A 23108-nucleotide genomic window follows, 5' to 3' on the forward strand; every position below is an offset into this window, starting at 1 on the left:
ATAGCTTTAGCAAAGCTTACTCTTGAGCAATCTACATGTGCTCATCCACAGCTCACAGTACATTAGTGTGGTGGTCAGTGGGTAAAATGCCAGACCTACAGACAGCCAAAAAGGTCATTGATGTCAATCTGACCTGAGAGGCGCAAATTGTGCATTGCTTAAGGTACTACTAGCAGCCTCTGGAGGAACCCTAGGGTTCCGCTATATACATTTATATATAAATATATAGCTTTTTCGACAGTGGCAATTAGGACATTTGTTAAAGAAAACTCTAGCCAGGTAAATAAAAATGTAATTTATTCACCCAAAAGTCCAACACAATCTATTCTACTTGGTTCTTGAACAAAGTCACACAAAATAGTACGCTTCTCTTATTTGACCCTCATTTTTAATCACTACTACACAACCCTTCGTTTTTATTCTTTTCACAATTTAGCACTAAGCCTCACTCAGTGGCCTCTTTCCCCAAAATTCATAAATCTTTTTGCCATGTTTGTCCAGATCACTCCTAGAGGTCTTTTTACAAGGCAGGAATTTAAACATTCCCTCAAACATTCCCTGATGGAGAATCTTCCAGGTCCATGTGAATAATGGCAATAATTGATTCTTCTCAAGGGGCTTGTTAAATTCCCTGCATTATAAATAGAGCCACTGGAGTTCTTGAACTTAACCCAGACCTTTAGCAACCAATCTGTTGCAAAACCCCAATTGCTCTGGGAATTACTACTATATTTAAATCAGCCAGCTGTACTAATCACACTTGTTTTTATACATATCTCATATATCTATATACTGTAAATAAATCCATGGTATAAGTTAATAGAGTTAGTGTACTTGAAAGTTATAAATATATATCAATATATAATAAAATACCTATGATGGCATAAGCTACTGAAGTTAGAGCTCTTGAAAGTTATATTTCACAAAATCATTAAAAGCCCACTGGTACCTTTTATCCCCCGAGCTTGGCTGAGAAAGTTTCACAGTAATACTTCCAACTCCCCACCCATACTTTGCTCGTCTTGTTGTATCAATAGGATTCTCAATCTCACTGTTCTGTTCATCATGATAAAAATAGACGCCCCTCTATAATGAGCAGGGAAGACAGGTTAAGCTGGGAACACTGTAGGAGATAATAAACTTCATCTTGTATACTATTCTACTCTATCAAGCATTAAACAATCTTAAAAATAATATCTGTAACATAGATTCTGTCGTGATAATGCTTCACAAAGCCATTGAAATGCTTGGTGGTAATTGCGATACATAATCATGTTCCAACCCACAAAACGTTCTTCGGTTTCAACAAACCGGGTCCAACACCTATGAAAATCTGGAAGAAAAAAAAATAGAAACATCAAGACTGCAGTTTTAGATAGTTTGAAGACAAGATCTGCTCAATGGTGTCCTAGTCAGGAGTGAAATCCTTTCCCAACCTTTGTAACTCAAGAGAACCTCAAATATAATAGTTAGGTTTGGAAAACCCCTGTAAAAATAGTTGAATTTGCAGAATGCGGTATATAGTATATGTAATGAGAGGCAAAATAAAAAATCAAGGTGAACCTGTCAATTTGCTGATTATTTCTAGTATTAATAATTACATTAAAAACAGAAAATGTACTATGTATTATTCCCTTACATTAGTGGTCAGTGGAAAAGTCCCCACTTAACATTGGTGGCCAGTATGCCTCATAAATTGATTGGCTTGACTTTCTTTTTAAATCAACACATAAATAATACAATAACCCTTTGCTTTAGAGCTAGATATAAAATATCCCCAATGCAGGTAAAATGACAATTGGGATTTTGCATATTTAAAGTAAATAATTTCAGATTTTAATTAGTAATTTACCCTGCTGATCCATGACACGAATTCGCACACCTCTCTGGTAAAGCATTCGAACATTCCACTTTGAAGTTTGTCTGTGCAACTTTGCGAAATTGATCTGCAGCTTGACCAGTGGGTTCCTGGAAAGAAAATTGTTTAGAAGGATCTGAATGCAGTTGTCACAGGGGCTCCAAGAGATGTACCAGACAATCGTGCAGTTTTTCCATTCATCTCGGAACCTTTCTCCAATAAAAACCTCTTCTGCGTGTTCCTCGTCGCTGTTTGTAAAGTGACCTGAAGCGATTTGATTTCCCTGATTGTACACCTCAAAGCAAAGATGAGTTGCAGGGGGGTCGGTGTCAAGTCCATAGTGGGATTTAAAAATTTGAGGGGACATTGGAATCATCCTTGTAAAACCTGAAAGGTACAATATAAATTTATTTTATTATTTTACACAAAGATAGATAAAACAGGTAAATGTTTATAGATAAATTTTATTCCTTCATTTATATGAAGACGCTTTTATATTTTGCTTTTTTATATTCTTTTTTTATTCTATAAAACAATTGATTTTAAAATGTTTATATATTATATTACTTTTTATAATACTTCTTACTACCACTTACAATTAGTTTTTCTATTAATTTATGTGGCTTACAAGTTAGAAAAATATATACTTTTTTTTTGAGAATAGATAAATGTAAAGATAGCATAACATATGTCATGAAGGAGCGCAATTACCACATAAACATATGTTTTCTAACTAAAGAAATCGGAATGTACATTTCTTTTAAAAAATTACAATAAAACGAAAATTGAAACTAAAAGAATCGACCTCATGAATCATTATAGGTTATTATTAGTTGTACCCCAAGTATGAATATAATTTTAATTATTATTTAATTTTAAAAATGTTTATATAATAAACAATATTAACATTTAAAAAAAAGGAGCATAGCGAATACTGTATTATCCTACAGAATAATATAGTTTTTGTTTAGATACTTGTTGACCATGTCATATAAAAGTAATAAACACAGTTAATGAGTTTCCCAAAATAGGCTGAAAAAAAATTAAATCGATATATACTGACCTGGTGTGCCGTGTAGTTGAATTTCCTTTCTGGTGAGCGACTGGCAGTCCAGAATTATTAGTTTCATTTACAACTGAAATATTTTGTGATGATGTAAATGTTGATTTATATCCAAATTTCTTTCATTAGGAAATAACAGGTCGGGTTGAGTGGCATTGTTTTGTTTCCAATTATAATGTTTGTTGTAATCATGGCATCCAAGAAATTCTTTTGCAAGAGCAGGCTTATCTGAGAAATGGAAACTGAAAGAAGTGTGAGGCATGAGAATTAAGCCACTCCTTGCAAAGGGAAATTTTTTACTCTAATTGAAACCTCAGGGCATTCTGCCCGCCGTTATTGCTTCTGAAACATGCACATGAAACAAATATTCAGGGTTTTTCCATTTAGATCACTGTCATCACCATATGGCAGCAAATAGCAAAATTTTTATCCTCCGTGTTCTCTAATATTCTTTAGTGGTATCTGTCCCACAGACCTAAACTTTTGGAGACCTCTTTGTCTCTTCCAGCATACAAACTACACACAGCAACCTGACCGCTGACCAACCTGACCTGAAAGCTTTTGGTGGACATAGAGAGGTGCAAAGTGTGCTACCGCACGAGGACCCCATGGCCCATGGGCAATGGTGTGTCTAGTCCACCCCTTCCATATAATACATTTAGGGCACAACTACACTTATTTCTTAAATAATTGTGACAAAGCAGGTCATATATTGCAGGAGAATCAGGCAACATCCCTTTTTCAATTAAATAAACTTACCTGACTGATCGCAATCTTTCGCAATCGCAAATTACAAGACACAGATCCTGCCCTTTTTTGCAGCAACAAACTTGCCTGCTTGAATTTTTCTCAAATATCATATAAATTTAGTTAATTTTTAATGAGCTATGGTTTTTCGTATCTTTTTTTTTTTTTAGTGGGTTGGGGGTATAGGCAGTTTTCCTAATTTCAGTCATTGGAGCTTGTATATGATTTTGTAACGGTGGAGGGCAGTCTCTCTGTGTCTAGTGCTGGTGTTTAGTATCCCTGGGTCTTTTGATGGAGTCTAGTTTCTCAACTTATGATGATTGTAGTCAGTTTCTCTGTGTCTTGTTTTGGTAGTCATTTTCCAGTATCTGTTGCAGTGTTTCTCTACCTTTTTTACCCTTTCAAATAACCTTCAGGTCCTCGGGGAACTTCGATTATAATCACTATATCCACAGCTGACACTAAACTAGCATGGTGGTCAGTTGGAAGAATGCCTCTAGAATTGCTGACAAGTGGGTGACCTTTACAGACAGCCAAAAAGATCATTGGTATCTGTTAAACTGACCTAAAAAATACAAACTGCTCATTTCTGAAGGAATCCATACAACAGGGGTGTCCAAACTTTTTGCAAAGAGGGCCAGATTTGGTGAGGTGAAAATGTGTGGGGGCCGACCACTAACCAGGGTTAGTGTGGGCATGGTCTGCACAGCACACGCCCACTATAATGATGTAGGGGATTCCCTGTGCACACATGGGGACTCCTGTCCTGCCGATTATGCACGCCATGTAGAGGGACGATAATTGCAAGCCGGTTGATCAACTCAACAATGAAATATAAAATAGCTTTTTTGTACGTGTGTATTTTATACTGTGGTCAACAGTGTTGGCGGGCCAAATATTATTGATTTTATGACAGAGGCTATGGGCTGGTGGAACACTAAGCACTGGGCACAATTGGCTCCCAGGCTGGATTTTAGGGTCCACTGAACCCTGGTTGAGAAATACTAGTCTAGTGGCTGTGGCCAACTTCCCCATGTCTAGTAGTGATGAACATTCTTTCCTAATCCATTGGTAAAATAAAGTTTCTTACATTCAGTGGTTTTGGCCATTTTCAAACCTAAACTGAGAAATGCAATGCAGTGGTTTCTGACAAAAACCATCGCCAGTAAGTTGTTGCAGAAAGTTGGCAACATTGAGATACATTGGAGGATGAAAGAACTTCAAAATGGCATCCAATTTATTAAGGAGAGTTGAAATTGTTCATGACGTGTTATAAAGTTATAGCATATATGTTATTTGATTAGAGCTTGCAGCTACTTTAGGCTATGTTTGGACTTTTGGGGAGATTGTGGTGTAGTTGCCACTTCCTCAAGCCAGTGAACTGCCTCAGAGAAGGTGCTACAAGTGTCAGTGAGCGGTGCATCCCCCTGTCAAATATGCAAGATGTCGAGCAGCTGGCAAGGTGCTGGGAGCCATGCGGGATCGCCTTTGGAACACAATTTGGAAAAACTAATGATATTAAAAAGTGAAAGTGAATTGGAAATACGTACATAGTCTATACTGAACATAGAAGATTGTGCATTTAGATGACAATGTAGTATAAGATTCAGACTGTGCATTTTGGTGACTTTGGTGGTTAGCTGTAGGGTGAACTACATGGACAGCAATAGAGGGCAAAAGGGGAGAAGGGGAGAAAGGGAAGTAAGATAGAGAAAGATGTGGAAGAGAGAGCAGAGGGGAGCGCTACAAAGTGAGTAGGTAGGAATAGAATTAGAGAATTGAAGAAACTAGAGAATGTGGATGAAAAATGCAAAGGAGAAGGAAAGAGAGACGAGAAAGGGAAAAAGAGAGCAAGGAAAGAGCAAGATAGTAATAAAATAAAAGAGGTACAAAGGGAGAAAATGGAAAGAGAGGGTAGTAGAGAGATCGCGAGAGGGAAAGAGAGCAAAGGAGAAGCGGAATAAAGAGTTGTAAGACAAAAGAGAAAGGGAGTGGGAAAGAGAAATGGCAAAAAAAGATCAGGTAATACGAATTGATAAAAGGGTAAGATGGGTTATAGAAGAATAGAAAGCAAGAGAAGTGAAGTGAGATAGTGGGGTTGATTTGCTAAAGTAGTTTAGGCCGTTCACTTAGGACACACAAGGGATAATTTGCTTGACTTAGTGAATGTGGTAAAAATTCATTTTGCAAAGTCCACATTATCATGTGCAAGGAAATGCGCTTATTACCTCATGAAAAGTCTTGATCACTCAAATAGTCTAATTGGTTCCCGCTTCCTTATTCTTTTTTTATACCTCTTTGTGTCTTTCAACCTTTTTTTTCTTTTAAAAATGTGATGGTGAACTGATTTAGCAAGGTTTTTTATTTTTTTATATTTTTGTATATTTTTATTTTTTTATTCATTTATTTAGCATTTTTATAATAGTAGATACAATGAAGCTGTTTATTGAATTTACTTAATGACAGTTAGGAGTTTATTTATAAAGCAGCTAATTTGATATTCATACATTTCCTAGTAATTACCTGATTTTTGAGTTTTTTGGGAAAATATATTTGTATTACCAAATGTACGGTCAGCCACACCTAATGTTCGAGTGTTCTTGGAACATTAAAAAACTATTTTGAAAATAGCAAATGGTTAATATACATGAATGCATTCACTGGCTTTGTCTTTCATTGATAGATACAATGAACTATTGCTATTAATAGGCAAAATAATGAAAGCAAGTTCCATCTTGAGATTTGGACCAATGAGAATTAGGTATCTCAAAGGACCATTTTCAAGCTTTGCTGATGAGAAATAAATATTCAATAAATGACTGCACAAAAGAATATCTGTGGCCATACACTATACAATAAACCCTGTATGGAAGAATTAACTTTTCTGCCTTTATATATTTTTCCTTGGCTCCTTGTCATTGCAGTAGGAGTCTAACAAGTTATATGGTAAAATACTGTATGTTTCATAATTATAGTTGCCCCATTAGAATATGCACTTTACCTGGCTGTAGTCAGTTTTTATGGAATCCAATCATTGACTGTAACCCCTAAAATGTATTTATTCTGTCTTTAGAACTTTATGTAAAGAAGAACTCCAGTTAATGTTGCATTGGCATTATAAAAAACATAGGTGCAATATAATGTCATTCAGGAGGTAGTCCCTTTTATGAGCTGCTGTTATGTTTATTAAATTTATATAGACAAGCACATATAGTTATACTTTGATTTTTTTATTGTTGTATAGTTGACTTTTTGGGTATGTTTTGACTTTTTTAAAAAGATTCTTTAAAAGAGAATCTGATTTCAAATTTAAAACTAAAAGTTTTATTGCAATCCAATATTTATTGAATATCACAACTTGTGTAGTATCTTTTCTTTTCCTTTTTTCCAATTACCACATTATAGATTAGAATTAAAATTCATTTTTATTTCATAATGGGAATATATATTTCTTTTCTGGTTCAGATCTTCTGATTCAGACATGTAATAGCTTTAAACCAAGCACATGTGGGTGTAAGAAGTATGAGCAAATTATTTAAATGATGTTTTGTTTTCTTAAAATGAAAATATATTATTATATATTATTTTGGGAATATGTTATGCCATCCTCTAAATTGTCCTTAGATTTCTTATACTTTAAAGCTGACCTTCAGGCAAACAGCTAAAAGCACAGATAAATCACATATAAGCGAGTTGTTTTGCTTGCAGAAAAAAATTGCATTTCCGTCTATCCAGTCACGATCACCACATTTCTGGCAGGGGAGAAGACCTTATTTTTCTTTGCTGCATTTTTCTCAATAAAGTAATACTTATAGATCCTTAACCTCCTCGAAACTGGAGATTAAAGGAAGTAGCAGCAGACTGATAAGCTCATATCTCTGTCACACCTACTGACATGCTACTTGCAATTACAATTACCTAGAATTGTGCCTTCTCTTGCATCTAAGGTCTCTTTCAGACTTAACTTAGAAAACCACACAGTTAGCTACTCCCAGACACAAAATTGCTGCTATAAACCCGAGAGTGGCAAACTTTACTGCAAGGCAAAGTGTTCATAAATGTTGTCCTTCCCATGGCAGTGTGGTTCTTCTTCTAAAGAAGGAATAAGCAACCACAGAGCCAGAAGCAACATGCTGCTTCCAAAACCAATGCAGCAAGCCCACCAGAACACAAATGCAACCTTGTGCAAATGTGTGCACAGAGTGGTTCCCAACCACTGCAATACAGTTGTATGGGAGCATGGTTAGGCATGTGGTACATTTACTGCTATATACAGTGAATGGGGATTTAGGTCTGCAGTACAGGGATTAAAAAAGGGTTAATACAAAGTCACTTGCAGTTATTAAAAAATACTTTTATCATTGTCGTAATGAATACAGTCCGGTCCTATTTGTGCATTTTATATCCAACGAGAGATTAGATTTAATGTTAATATTTACATCACATGTCCACAGGCTGAAGATCATCTTCCAAGGTTACAAATAATATCAATGTAATTCTATTTGTAATGTTATTTTGTTTTGATTCCTTAATAAACCCTTTTTGGCATTAACAGACATGGTTGGCATAATCCAAGTAGTATCCTAGTCTTGGAATTCTAAAATAATGCAATACTTGACAAGTTCCAACTAACAATAAAACAACACATTGAAGGTTCTGAGATCAATGAATTCAACACACCAGAGATTTTTTAACTTTTTCATTATTGTGGGAATTTCGGATATTCCAGAGATGCAGGGCCCAATCTTTCTTATGGTTCTCTTCATCTATCTTATTACATTTGGTGGCAACATGACCATTTTATGGTTGGTCTGCCTGGATCATCACCTTCACACTCCTATGTATTTCTTCTTGGCCAACCTTTCAGTTCTAGACATGGCTTCCTCCACTGCAACCTTGTTCAGGATTCTTGCTAGTTTTGTTACAGGAAATACTATGGTTTCATACCAGGTTTGCATTCTACAGATGTATATTTGGGCATCATTAATTGGACTTGAACTCTTGATATTAACCGCTATGAGTTTTGACCGATATGTGGCCATATGTAATCCCTTGAACTACCACATGGTCATGAATCCCAGAGTGTCTGCCTTTTTGGCCGCAGTCTGCTGGTTTTGGGCTTTTCTTGAATGTCTACCACACACCATTATCATTATTAATTTTACTTGCTACAAATCTAACAGGATAAACCACTTCTTTTGTGACATTCTCCCATTAAAGGATCTTACATGTAGCGATACAACACTTTTGAGTCAACTCATTCTTGCTAGTGTGCTCTTTCATTTGTTTTTCTCATTCCCCTTGACTTTCATACCTTATGTTTTCATAATTACCACCATACTGAGGATTCCTTCCAGTTTTGGAAGACACAAAGCCTTCCAAACCTGTTCCTCACATCTGTCAGTGGTCACCCTTCTCTATGTCGTTCTTCTCTGCCAGTATATGAGACCAAACCAAAGTGATCAACTGAACTCGAATAAACTTTTCTCACTGTTCAACACAGCTGCTGTCCCTATGCTAAATCCATTGATTTATAGTTTAAAAAATAAAGACGTGAAGTTAGCACTTAGACGAGAGGTAAGGAAAATTAAAGTGTTACTTAAGTATGATAAATTAGAATTAAATGTTATAGGGGATTTTTAAAGCTAATGGTGTCATGGCTGCTATTGAGTTGGCCAACTTGAGCCCCTTTGAGGGACAGCTAGTGACATGACTATGGACTTTGTAAAGCGTTTTATGTTGGCACTATATAAAAACTGTGTAGAAATAATAATAATTAATGTATAATATGGCAAAATGAATGAGCCACCATAAAAGAACTTATAAATAAAACACAAAAAGTACTTTGGTCATTTTATACCATCTTGACAAATTATTGAGCTATATACAACTGCTTATTCCACAACATGTCCACAGTATGTCAACCTAAAAGACACTTCCACTGTGCATTGACATAAAGCCATAGTAATTAGTAGGTCGATCATCATAAAATCTCAATATTTGTATGTAGACAACATCCTATAAATCATGTAGAGGCAAAATAATTACATTAATATACGTAACTGCTAGAAAAGCATGCTATACTAACATAAAAACCATATTACAAAATGTGCTAAAGAAAATTTTGAAAACTGTGTGATAATAGATCCTTTATATAGGAGTAAAAATTAATTTAAGGGACAACTAGTGTCATGACTATGAACATGTATGTATTGGTGTATAAATAATACCTGTGCTATAAATTATCACCAGCAGTCCTTCTGTGAACACACCTGCACCTAAGCCTGCAATACCGGTCGTTGGAAAGGATCTTTCACGATCCTTTCCAGCGACTAAGGACTGCACGATCCATGAACAAGTGTGTACATACAGCACCGTTCTGCTCTATAGAGAGGGGAGGGGGAGAACGACGGAGCGGCACCCTGCTGAGCGCTATCCCCCTTCACTTCCATAAAGATTGGTCGTTGTCCGTCGTCCGTGGATCCGCCAGGACGGTCGTTCGAACGATGGGTGCTGTACACACGCCAGATTCTCGTCCAATATCGGCCCTAAGCCAATTATCGGACGAGTACAATTGGATGTGTGTACATAGCCTAAGGTCAGGGAAGTGATGGACAGCAGAGGAGACCATCAGGAGAGAAGGGAATACTTCAATGTACTACTTCAATGTACCCTAAGTGAAACAGTTAAAAGGTCATCCACTGCTAGGGTGAATTTTTTATTCAGCTTTAAAACTTTTTGCAGTTTAGCACAGGGGTCCCCAACCCCCGGTCTGTGGCCCACTAGTGGGCTGCAGCCCTCTGACAGCTGGGCTACAAGAGCACGGAGACCAGCGGTCCCCAACCTGTGATCCACCGACCCTGCTTGGGGGGGCACCCGGTCAGAGCCATGGACCATGTCTCCCGTGTTGGTTGTAGGCTCAGGGCAGTGGGTAGGTTGCGTCTCTGGACACAACCTGCCCACTCTCCCATCGCAGGCTCAGATCATCAATGATCTTTTTGTCAGGGTTTGGAAGAGTTTTCTCATCAGGAAACAGTATGGGGAAAGCCTGTAGAAGTGAATGATAAGGTATCTATAACACCTTTGTCATCACCCTATAGGCAAAGCAGTGCAAAAACAAAAACAGGCCTAAATGCAATTTGTCATACAGTACAGCAGTGTGCTGCTCCCATTTTCCTTGGTCATACTTCTGTTCTCACCTTAAGTGGTCCAAGTGGGAGACCTAAAAATGTTTTTTATGGGCATTTTGAAAACCTCTGGGACCTTTCAGCATCTCCCCCATGGTGGTTTCCAATAAATAATTTATCTTGTTTACAGGAGGTGTTTTAAGCACAATTCAGACATAGTTGCACAAAACCAGCAGGAATACACTAAATAAATGTTAAATAAAATTAAAAGTAAAAGTGCTCATGGACACAGTAAATATAGTACATACTGACCAGCATATAGTACTTTACTTTGCATTTTAAATAATGCCATTCACTTAATGACCAGAACACCTACTAAATCTGAATTTCTGATTTGTTGGTTAATGAAGAAACTTCACCTGGGCCAAGTACAAAGATAGATATGTTAACAGCTGCAAAACCAGCCCAACAAATTTGGGCATTTGACAGCTCTATCCAGCTTCTTTACTTTCAGAAATGAATAACAATATGCCAGTGAATGGCTAAGTTTATGAGCACCCTATATGTACATTTTCAAAACTAAACCTAAAAATAAAAAAAAGCAGACAGGCATTTTTCCAGCAAATAATTTCACTTATCCACAAGTTTTATCTGATGTGTTTAATTATCCAAACCATTCACACAAAATATACCACTAGTTTTTAATTACAGCCTTGAGCACAGTGACCCCGTTCCTTACAGATTTCCACCACTTTTTTTAATGCCTTAGTTACTTCTCACCACAATATTCAGAAACCAAACCCCAAAAATGGACACAACCTTTAACAATACATTTTCTTGGAGTGCAATATGGCATGAGACTATGAGACTGTGTTAACCACCTTGGTCTCATTAGAGCATACCTCCAGGGTCACTGACTCACCAATGCTGCCTACATTGTAGGGAGGATTGCAAACAGGAAGATACGTTTTTTTTTACATCGCCCGTCCCCCTCTATAAAGAAGAAACGGATTGTTCACAACTTTTATTTTAGTTTTTAGATTTAGCTCTACTTTAAAGGAACATATAATCACAATGGAAAGGCACAACTACTGTATGCTACTTCTAAGCAGCTGGATGAGCCTAGATACATGGGATAAAGTTAACTTATATGGCTACCAACATGGCATAAATACTCAGAAACAAATACCAGAAACATGAACAAAGATGAATGTTTATTTTAAGCATCACTATACCAAGCACAGGTAAAGAAAAAAGCTCCTAAAAATAAATAATAATGCACATTTACTGACTTCCCATGAATACATTGCTACTACTAAATTCATTACGTTTTTGCATAGATACATTAAATGAAAATAACCTTTTTTATAGATGACAATTTAAAGAAAATACACAAAAACAACATGGTGACACAAGTAAAAAAGTTGATATGAAATTAGTCGATATAAAAAATGTTGACCATCTCATTAACGCAGTCTAAGGCCAATTATGGGGGGAAGCAAAATAAGCTAACTGCACGTTTTTGGAATGCCGGAGGAAACTGGAGTACCCAGAGGAAACCCACACAAACACAGGGAGATCATGCAAACTTTATGCAGATATTGTCCTGGCTGAGATTTGAACCTTTTGCTGCAGAATGCTAACCTCTGAGCCACTGTGCTGCCCCTTTGGCTATGACATGAGAAGGATGTGGATAGGTCACATGCTCCCTCATACCCATTAGTTTTAAGCATTTATTTCACTTAGAAAGTGGTGGCATATGGATGTTGGGAAATTAAAAATGTTCTGCTGTGGATGGGTGATTTTTTCAAAGTCCTAGCTTTCGTCTCATAGCTGATTTTACATCTCTGTTTTTTAAACTATAAATTAAAGGGTTTACCATGGGAACAGCAGCGGTGTTAAACAATGAGAACATCTTTTTTGCATTTAATGACCCATAGGTTTTTGGTGTCAAGTACTGGGAGACAAGCATGATATAAAGAAGAATGACCACTGTTAAGTGGGAGGAGCAGGTATAGAATGCCTTTTGTTTGCCAGCACTGGAACGAATCTTCAGAATGGCAGAAATGATGAAAAAGTAGGAGATGAATGTGAGAATAAAGGGAATTAATGTTACAATGAAAAGACCTTGGATAAGTATCATCCTCTCCAAAAATGAAGTGTCATTACAGGTAATTTTCATCAATGGTACCATGTCACAGAAGAAGTGATTGAGCTCTGTTGTAATGTAACAAGTGAAATTTGCAAAGGTGATGATAGGAGGGAGAACTTGTACAAAACCCAACAAATAACAACCAGCAACAAGCAAAGCACAAACTTTAAAGTTCATGATAGCATGATAATGCAAAGGTCTACAGATGGCTAAATAGCGATCATAGCTCATTGCAGCCAAAATTAAAAGTTCATGACCTAATATAGATGCAAAGCTGTACATCTGAATTATACATGCCGGGTATGAAACAATGTGATTACCGCTAATGAAGATGAGAAGGATCTTATGTAAAGTAACAGTGGAAGAAGACAAGTCCACAATGGACAAGTTGGCCAGGAAGAAATACATAGGAGAATGGAGGCGATGATCCAGGCAGATAAGTAAAAGAATGGTCATATTACCACCAACAGTGACAAGATAAATTAGTAGAACCAGAATGAAAAAAACAGTCTGGAGCTCTGGTATGTCTGTGATCCCTTTTATATGGAAAAAAGTCACCATGGTATGATTAAACTGACCTGAAACCATAATTATTTTCTTTTATCTGGACTGAAGTAAGATAAATCAGTTAGAAGTGGAACAGAAATTACAAATTCCCTGTTTCTAAAGATTTGTTAGACCATTGTTACTGTTGGTTACTTTAGTTACTATTCACATCCCTCTTTGAAGCCTGATTGGAGGAGTGCTTTAGATATTAGCTACCTTCCAAACATTTACATTTTCTTATGTACTGACCTAGTGGGCAAATGCACCATATTTCCTAGGCCAGTCTTTACCTGACCATTTTTCTTTTATACTACCCTAGTAATATACTTAAAAAAATAATTTTGTATAATTGTTTAATTCATTAAAGATAATTTATGAATTAGTTATTTTTTAACTGATCCACTCACCTTCTTGATCAAGTAGCTGACTCTTTTTGTCTTTCTCTTACAATGTTCCTTAGTGCTTTATAATCATTTATTCCTGAATAGTGTATAGGCAGCCCCATGAGAGCCCTGCAGCCCAATATTACAACCACCCTGGATATTATTTTAGTATTATCCTTTCTAATGAAAAGACACTGGCTTATTATAAAAATAATTGTTTAATTACATGGGAACGCAGGTATTTGATTGTGGATAGAAGGCATATTATTTTTATAGTGACACTGTTTTGAGACACAGTACATATATACAGACAGAGCTGACTGTATAATAAATCCCTTGAGCATTCAGGTATCTGTAAAGGTTAATGATCCCATGCAGCTTTTTTAATTCAATGTCAGTCAAAATATGATGATATAAAGGTTCCATTCACAAGACCAAAAAATGCAGCCATACACATGTAATGTTTCAATAAATGAGTTTATTTTAAGTTTCAATTTAATTAAAAAGCATAGAATCTTGTGAAAAGCTAATGTAAATTGAGCATACCCAATCAATTTTTGATTGATTTGTTGATCGAACATTAAACATTATTACCCGTTCTTTGTCTGATCCAGTGCTTGAAACCCCATCCTTTCTATACAATCCAACAGAATAATATAAATCAGTGAACAGAGAATGTTCCCAATTACCTAACAGCCAATGGGAACATTGGGAAGTGTTACTATTGTCTGGTGGTTGGCTAAATTACATTTGCCAACCTAAATGGTGGGTGTGAATTTGCAGCACTTTGTTGGGCTGGTCAATGGCTGCACAGTAGTTATACCATATAAACGAACGATATGAGCAATAAATCTATCCTTTAACTGGCTGTGCACATATTATTCAGTATATGGCTACCTTAAAATGTATGGGAATCTGTTTGCTTAAGATAATTGCAAACTCTGCAGATTCTGCAATTCATCTACAGATTTTTGGATTTTTGCTATTTGCTATTTGCTAGCAATTGTTTTGAATCCTGGACCAGATCTATTCCAGGTTTACTGGATCACCCCACTTCACTGATTAAAGTGTATCTTCTCCAGCCTTGGAGAGCTTTAACAAATCAGGCCCAATGTGCGAGCATTGTCAAAATAGGAAATGGAATGTATTACAAGCAGGAGTTTGCATTATTCACCAGGTTAAAAAAATAATAACAGAAACATAGGAACATAAAGGAAATGTAAAAATGAAAACAAATGCAGCGTGAACGAAATGTTTTTATTTTATACACTTGTGAGTGAGTAAATCATTCAACATATACTGCCCCGGTATGAAGATCCAGTGTTGGATGTCATTATTATTATTAACTAGTATTACCCAGCATTAATGTAGCGCTGACATATTAGGCAGTTAAGTCCATAGTCGTGTCACTAGCTGTCTCTCAAAGGGGCTCACAATCTAATGTCCCTACTATAGTCAAATGTCTTTAACACAGCCTAAGGTCAATTTTAGGGGGAAGTCAATTAACCTAACTGCATGCTTTTGGAATGCGGGAGGAGACCGGAGTAGCCGGAGGAAACCCACACAAACACAGGTTGAACATGCAAACTCTATGCACATAGTGTCCTGGCCAAAATTCGAAGCTGGGACCTAGCGCTGCAAAGGTAAAAGTGCTAACCTCTCAGCCACCATGCCACCTATATCATTAACAATAAGGGAGAGTCCAGGAAGGCGGTGAGGTTTTGGTGGTGTTACTTTCTTCCTCATACCCATGAACTCTGCCCAGATGTAGAATATCCTCCATGGCCAACCACAGAGAATCAATGGAAAGGGTAGTGAATGGTTCAGTACCCCCTACTGCACTGCCTGTCTGGACGAGCCGTAAAGTTTCTCTCCAGACTTCCCCTTGCAACTCCACCACCTATTTGAAGCCCATAAAAATAAGAAAACTTAATAGTGTCTTAATATTTTTGACCCTAGTTTTTTACATCTTCTGTAGAGAAGAAATAGATTAATTTTTAGTTGTCCATATCACTTATAGTGTAGCAGCTCAGGATCCAGAGGTGGTGATGATGATGGGGTGTATCTATTTTTGTCCAAAGGAAATAGGTTAGAAAGGTGATGATGATGGTAGGGTGTTGGTATTTTTGTCTAGAGAAAATCTTTAAGTAAGTAATGTTATCTTTCAAATTTGTTTTTACAATGGCATTTATATTTAAAAGATAATTGAAACAGAATACCTAGGCACCAATGATGGTAATCATAACATTCCTTAGCCTATGATTTTACAAAATCCCAGCCTACGCTTTACAGCTGATTTCACATCTTTATTTTTCAAGCTATAAATTAAAGGATTTAACATTGGAACTGCTGCAGTATTGAACAGAGAGAACATCTTCTTTGCATTCAATGTTCCCAATGATGTCGGTGTCAAGTACTGGGAGACAAGTGTGCTATAGAGAAGAATGACCACAGTTAGATGTGAGGAGCATGTAAAGAAGGCTTTTCTCTTTCCAGTGTTGGAATGGATCCTCAGTATGGTGGATATGATAAAAATATAAGAGATGAAGGTAAAAAGGAAAGGGAGTAGTGTTATAACAAAGATTCCTTGGAATAAAAACACAATATCAAAGACAGAAGTGTCATTGCAGATAATTTTTATTAAAGGTACCATGTCACAGAAGAAGTGGTTGATCTCATTAGAGGTGTAGCAAGTGAAGCTTGAGAAGATTGTAATAGCAGGAAGGACTTGTATAAAGCCCATTAAGTAGCAGCTGACAGCAAGTAACAAGCAAACTCTACTGTTCATGATCATGTGATAACGCAAAGGGTTACATATGGCTACATATCGATCATAGCTCATTGCAGACAAAAGTAGAAGCTCATGTCCTATCAAGGATGCAAAAATGTACATCTGAGTTATGCATGCTGGGTATGAGACCATGTGATCTCCAGTTATGAAGATGATCAGGACTTTATGCAAAGTAATAGTGGAAGAAGACATGTCTACAATGGACAGGTTGGCCAGGAAGAAGTACATGGGATTGTGAAGATGATGATCCAAGCAGATGAGCAGAAGAATGATCATGTTGCCGCCAAGAGTAATAAAATACATAAGTAGGACTGGGATTAAGATTAAAATCTGGAGCTCCGAAACGTCCGTAATGCCTTTAATATAGAAAAATGTCACCATGGTGTGATTTAATGGACTTGAGTACATTACTTTGTTCTTTGAACTGGAATACTTTAATCACATGTATAATTTGGTTAAACAATAAACCCCAATACCTATAACAGGAAAATAAATAATAATGTTACACAGTTGGTGTGAATAAACAAACTTTTGAAAATAAATATCATGGCAGGAAGGGGCACATTCATGTGAATTAGTACACCTGTTTCTAGACCTTTTTACCTTAAATGATTTCTATGTCCTTATGCAGTTCATGTAGAGATATGTTTCATGTGTGAGTTTGGGATTTATAATATTATATTGGGAATAAATAAGCTCCCTGGCATGCACTGGGAATTTAAATTGCAACGACCCCTTGGATACAACCGCCACTTTGGGTTGATGCTTGTTGTCACTTATTAAGGCTACCTGTACTGTCTGGCCATTCAGCAATATCTTTCTTTGTGTCCTGCAGAACAACCTTTGTAAACGAATAATTTTGTATTTATTGTTTTTCCCTTATGAATACATTTGGAAGGAAACTTGTTGAGTGAGCTTAATCCTCAAAAGCTCTTTTTGAAGATATACTGATCAGCCAAAGCATTTAAAACACTGACAGGTGAAGTTAAAAAAAAGTTATTATCTCATACTATGATATATGTCAAGGGGTGATATATATTAATTAGTATATTATTATATATCAGTATATTGCCGAAAAAAACTAATCTTAGCCATGAGAGAAAAGTTATAGTGGTTTGGCATAGGGCTGCAGACCAGTTAGAGCACCCAAGAAAATGTTACTGCCGAATGTGTCTAGAATGTGCATTTGTATATTAGTACTGGTCAATGGAGCAATGGAGGAAGGTGGCCAGGTCTGATGAATTGTGTTTTTATTTAGATCACATAAATGTTTCGGTAAATGTGTATCATTACCAGAGGAAGAGATGGTAGGAGGATGCACGGTGGGAAGGAGGCCAAAAAGAATAAGCAGTGTAACCTAAGAATTTAAAGTATCTGCTGCCAATGTCTTGGTGCCAAATACCACAGGACACCTTCAGAGGTTGTAGCGGCCATACTTCTACAAGTCAGAGCTCTTTTGTTAGCACAAGGAGGATCTACCCAATGTTAGGTTTTATTGTTTTGGCTGAAAAATTGAGGACTGAGGACTAAAGATTACTGGCTATAGGACACATATTTCTAAATTTCAACAAAATATACATTACTAGCAGTGAAATAATTCTTCTAATGTCAATGGCCTGTTTCTAATACTGGTGGACTTTCCAATCAAATATGGACCACCATGCTCACAACCTGATGGTATCACCAGCATTCCACTTAGAAGGATAAAAACCATTTAAGAAGCCTCTCTGGAGTAGTTTACCAATGGGTTAGAACCTTGTAGTCAGTTTCTTGTATTCTGGAGCTGATAAAACATTTATGTGCCAAAAGAAGGGCCCTATGCCATTAAGCATCAGAAAACATGACATTTAGAATAGCAATACTTATTCTCTCAAGGTCAGGGAGATGCTGCTTGCAAGAAGACTTAAAACATGAGACATAGGGAGTCAGGGGACAATTATAACAACAAACATAGACATGTTTACAAATGATTCCAATTTTCAAAGGAAATAATTTTAGCTTATTTATTTAAGCTTTATTGTGTGCTTATTATATCCTATAAAAAGCTAAAAAAAACATACACGCCTGTACAATGGCCATATTAAAATGGATCTATACTGAGAAAGTATGTAAGCTAATATCATTCTATAGCATGTTAATTGCCTGAATGTAAAGCTGAATGTAAACATGAGGTGCATCTTCATTCTGGGTCATTGATTCAGAAGATAATAATGGCAGATAACCAGAACATCAATTAGATGACAAGCTGGATTTATTAGAACCAGATCAGAAAAGGCAGAATAAATAATTTCTCATTAAAAGGTTGGCATATATTGCAATATTGATTACTTATATAATATATGATTACTTATCCAGAAAAAAAATTGAAATACCATTTATTCACTTTGGTCAAGAGATTGTTAAAGATTTGTTAAAGAGATTTTTCACTTAGTAAGGTGAATGTAAATGTTACAAAGTAAATTAGCTATCCAATCATGTACAAGCTTGAATGGTATTTGTATACTTGCTCATGATGGGATCTCCAGAATAAACCCAGCTCCAGCTTATATGGTAAACCAGGTAAAAATATACTTAGTAAACTTAAGAGCCTCTACTGCGTTAGTGAATCAACACATCATCAAAACATATTATAGCATTTCAGAACATAATACCAACTCACTTACTTACTTTTTCAGTCAGGTAGCAGACTCCTTATAAGTTTCTGCTTTAAGGAGACTTTGTATCTTATATTCACCTAATTATGAATATTGTACCAACAGCCCCATGAGAACAAGGAAACCCAGTATAGGAGATAGGCTCAATATCCTCGGCTATTCCAGTTGCAAGTGTGACTTATTTACAAATAACTCAATGAATTATTAAAAACTAGTCTTTGATTGGCCTTAAGAAAACATATTTTGTGGTTGGAAATAATGTACGCTCAAGAAATTTATGTATGCTTGACACTTAGTGATTGATTTACTTTGTCTTATATATACATCTGTACATATTTAATTAATCCATTGGGTATTTGAAAGTCATTGATCCCATAGGACATTTTGCCTTGAAATTAGGTTTCAGACAAATCATTTTTTTTTTACATTTGTAATAACTAAACAGGATTTTATTTCACTTTCATTAATTTATATACTTTCTTTAAAAACATACTTTAATGAAAAGAAATGGAAGAAATGATTATGAAATATATCAAGGCAAAGGAAATACTACCAGAAAAGTATAACAAAGTGTAATGACCAGTAGCATAGTTGACATTGGGCCTCATTTACTAAAGCTCTCCAAGACTGGAGAAGATAGAACAGGAAAACCTGGGTGATCCAGCAAACCTGGAATGGATCTAGTCCAGGACTGCAAATATTTAACAACAAATAGCGAATGATTTTGAAGAAATTCATTCAGCGTTTTTTTGGGTAAAAATGCCTTGTCCATGCCAGAGGTAAGAGAAGAATGGCCAGACTAGTTCAATCTAATAGAAAGTCAACCGAAAATGCAAAAAATACATGTTGCAACTGAGATATGCATAAATGAATCTCTGAAAGCACAGCACGGTGAACCTTGAAACAGATGGGCTACAACAGCAGGATACCACACTAGGTGCTCCTGCTTTCCTCTAAGAACAAGCATCCAGACTACAATTTACACTGGCTCGCCGAAATTTGACAGGAGAAGTGTCGAAAAATATATCTGTTATGATGAGTCTCAATTTTTGCTATGACATTTGGATGATAGAGCAATAATTTGGTGGTTCAGTAATAAACATGTTGCATATCTCAGTTGTATTTTTTGTATTTAACAGTTCAGGCACGTGGTGGTGCATTGGTGTGGACTTTCTTGGCACATTATTAGTATCAACTGAGAAAAGTTTAAATGCCACAGTCCATCTTAATTTTCTTGTTGGCCATGTTCATCCCTTTATATCTGCAGTGAACCCCTTTTTCTGGTGGCTACTTTCAAAAGAATAATGCAGTAGAAGAATAATTCAGTAGAGCACCTTTAGAATGTGGAGGGGGATTCACATTATGGATATTCTGCTGACAGATCTGCAACAACTGCATGATACTAGCTAATAATATGGACCAAAATATGGAGCAAAAGATGGTCCAAGTACTGGCAAGGTGTACTAAATAAAGTGACTGGTGAGTGTTTATTGGGAACTGCTGGAATAAACCAATACAAAAGCTGTTTTATACCACCAAAACACAATCTTATAGCCCAGATATATATGGCTAACATAGCACATATACCTTAGTACTGGTCAATGGAGAAATGGAGGATGGTGACCAGGTCCGATGAATAGTGTTTTTATTTAGATCACACAAATGTTTCAGTAAATGCGTATCATTACCTGGGGAAGAGATAGTAGGAGGGTGTACGGTGGGAAGGAGGCGAAATAGAATAAGCAGTGTAACTTAAAGAATTTAAAGGATCTGCTGCCAATGTCTTGGTGCCAAATACCACAGGACACCTTCAGAGGTTGTAGCGTCCATACTTGTACAAGTCAGAGCTCTTTTGTTAGCACAAGGAGGATCTACCCAAAACACAATCTTATAGCCCAGATATAAATGGCTAACATAGAACATATACCTCAGAATGAGAATCAGTTCTTGTTCTTATAGCATACTGTAAGTGTGATTCCTAGCTCTGATTAGCTGACAAAAAGAGGAATGATAGAAGGGCACTGTTAAACAGAGAGTAAAGAAAAGGGGTTTTGTGGGTATTGCCACTACCCATACAGAGCAACTCAAATGATATTGGAGGACAAAGAAAATATTGGCACCAAGAGAGAGAGCCTAAAAAACTGAGACAGCCAAAGGGTTCTCCAATAGTCCAAAAAAGGAAGCACAAGACAGTTTTTGTACTTTGAGAACAAGGGGTCATGATGCAGAAAATGTTGGGCCCTGCACAGTTAGGCAGGCAAGTGGGTAAAGCCCAAGCCTGATACTTCAGGTGGAAAGCAGGGGGTTCCGCAAAATTCATAAACAATGGGGATTTTCAGGTACTTTAGATATATATTTGATTTTATTTTACATTGACTTAATTTTTCATTTACTTTCCTTAACTAAGTCCGCACTTTCTAATACAGACTTTTTTATCATCATATATATCTTTCACCTAAAATACTTCTATTTATTTTATCAAATAAGATCAATTACCAGGTTCTTGATGCAATAAAATTGCCAGTAGCGGAATCTGGCCTTGAAACATTTCATTCATTTTATATTGTACACACTTGAACGGCAAGCACCTGGTACCTGCATTTGTTCCTCAAAGTTTTGCATTAAGACCTAGCATTGTTAGGGACCCAGGGGTTTACTTTTGCACCATCCTTCCTAGTAGAAACAGTTTTCTTTTTAAATTAGACAAATATCTATTTACCTTGAAGATTTCTGTTTATGAAATTTGATGGCAGATTTAGATCTACTTTTAAGAAGAGAAGAACTATTCCTAATTTGAAAATATATACATTTCTGCTCCCAAAGGTTTGAATTTGAGTTAAGGTTATTATCTATAGGCTTTAGGCTTGTGCTGATGAACAAATAGCACTTGCTTCTAGACACATTCCACTTTTATATTACTTTAATTTCAAATGCTTTCAAAAATCTTTAAGGCTTATTCAAATATATGACCAGCAGTAGCATAAGTAATATTTTGCACCCCAAAGTATCTTGCCCAATGCAGCGAAGCATTACATTATGTCTGCTCTGCAGAAAATAATGCAGGCCTGGTTTTTGTATATTCAAATGAATGGGCTGCTCTTACACAACATATGGTAACTTGCAATGCAAACACACCATATACATATACACATGTACTGTAGCCACGCATATGCGTAAATGGGCCCCTAGAGTTTTTTAACAGGTGCATTGAACCTTTAGTTGCTCTTCTGACCTGCATTTGACCTTCTAAATTTAGAGGTGCTCAGTAATATTTTGGCATCTATTGCTCTTCATACTTTGGGTGTCACATCGTAACATCTGATCCACCCTACACCTGGCTGAATTTGGAAATGAGTGGAAATAACTGTATTGCAGTGTACAAGAACATTTGATCTTTGAATCAAATATGCTGTCTACTACTTTGATTCTATACACTTTTTGTATTCACCTATCACACTAATTACCATTAGAATTTGCGTTGTGCAACTTTAGGTTTAGTTGGGCTTTACATTGGATGACGTTTAGACACATTTAGACACCTGATTCATTTAAACAAGTTTGCTCACAACTTGAAGACTGAAAATTTTTAGACTTTATTAATATTGCTCTGTAATTAGAGTAGGGATGCCACATAATGATCCCAGATTTTATCCTCTTCAAAACACTACAAGTAATTAACAATATTGGATGACCCTGCCAGGTATTCATATAGATCCTAACTTTTTGTTGTAGAATGACAATGATGCCTCTGTCGCCCTGAAGTCCTATGCACCATTGTCAGCCCTCC

General features: G+C 36.4%; 4 protein-coding genes across 4 annotated transcripts; 1 reads left to right on the top strand and 3 right to left on the bottom strand.

Moving 5' to 3' along the window:
* Positions 1–1119: 1119 nt before the first annotated feature.
* LOC140343530 (C->U-editing enzyme APOBEC-1-like) lies at positions 1120–3117 on the bottom strand. Its single transcript, XM_072430226.1, has 3 exons — positions 2922–3117; positions 1853–2245; positions 1120–1333 (listed from the first exon to the last, which is right to left on the bottom strand). The coding sequence occupies exons 1-3, from the start codon at positions 2986–2988 to the stop codon at positions 1185–1187; spliced, it is 609 nt and encodes a 202-aa protein (XP_072286327.1). The 5' UTR covers positions 2989–3117; the 3' UTR covers positions 1120–1184.
* Positions 3118–8333: 5216 nt separating this feature from the next.
* LOC140343956 (olfactory receptor 6C74-like) lies at positions 8334–9311 on the top strand. The gene has a single exon (XM_072430862.1). It carries the CDS (start codon positions 8334–8336, stop codon positions 9309–9311), a length of 978 nt encoding a protein of 325 aa, XP_072286963.1.
* Positions 9312–12602: 3291 nt separating this feature from the next.
* On the bottom strand, positions 12603–13535 carry LOC140343957 (olfactory receptor 5AR1-like). The gene has a single exon (XM_072430863.1). The coding sequence runs from the start codon at positions 13533–13535 to the stop codon at positions 12603–12605; it is 933 nt and encodes a 310-aa protein (XP_072286964.1).
* A 2592-nt stretch (positions 13536–16127) lies between these two features.
* Positions 16128–17075, bottom strand: LOC140343958 (olfactory receptor 5V1-like). The gene has a single exon (XM_072430865.1). It carries the CDS (start codon positions 17073–17075, stop codon positions 16128–16130), a length of 948 nt encoding a protein of 315 aa, XP_072286966.1.
* Between the last annotated feature and the right edge of the window lie 6033 nt (positions 17076–23108).

The sequence above is a fragment of the Pyxicephalus adspersus genome, chromosome Z (assembly GCF_032062135.1).
Source record: "Pyxicephalus adspersus chromosome Z, UCB_Pads_2.0, whole genome shotgun sequence".
Lineage (NCBI taxonomy): Eukaryota > Metazoa > Chordata > Amphibia > Anura > Pyxicephalidae > Pyxicephalus > Pyxicephalus adspersus.

Excerpts from the sequence above, each read along its gene's own strand:
- LOC140343530 (XM_072430226.1), bottom strand. The coding sequence starts at position 2,988 with ATGAAACTAATAATTCTGGACTGCCAGTCGCTCACCAGAAAGGAAATT. Across the intron at positions 2,246-2,921 it reads TCAACTACACGGCACACCAG|GTTTTACAAGGATGATTCCA; the intron begins GTCAGTATATAT and ends TGTACCTTTCAG. Across the intron at positions 1,334-1,852 it reads TCGTGTCATGGATCAGCAGG|ATTTTCATAGGTGTTGGACC; the intron begins GTAAATTACTAA and ends TTTTTCTTCCAG.
- LOC140343956 (XM_072430862.1), top strand. The coding sequence starts at position 8,334 with ATGAATTCAACACACCAGAGATTTTTTAACTTTTTCATTATTGTGGGA.
- LOC140343957 (XM_072430863.1), bottom strand. The coding sequence starts at position 13,535 with ATGGTTTCAGGTCAGTTTAATCATACCATGGTGACTTTTTTCCATATA.
- LOC140343958 (XM_072430865.1), bottom strand. The coding sequence starts at position 17,075 with ATGTACTCAAGTCCATTAAATCACACCATGGTGACATTTTTCTATATT.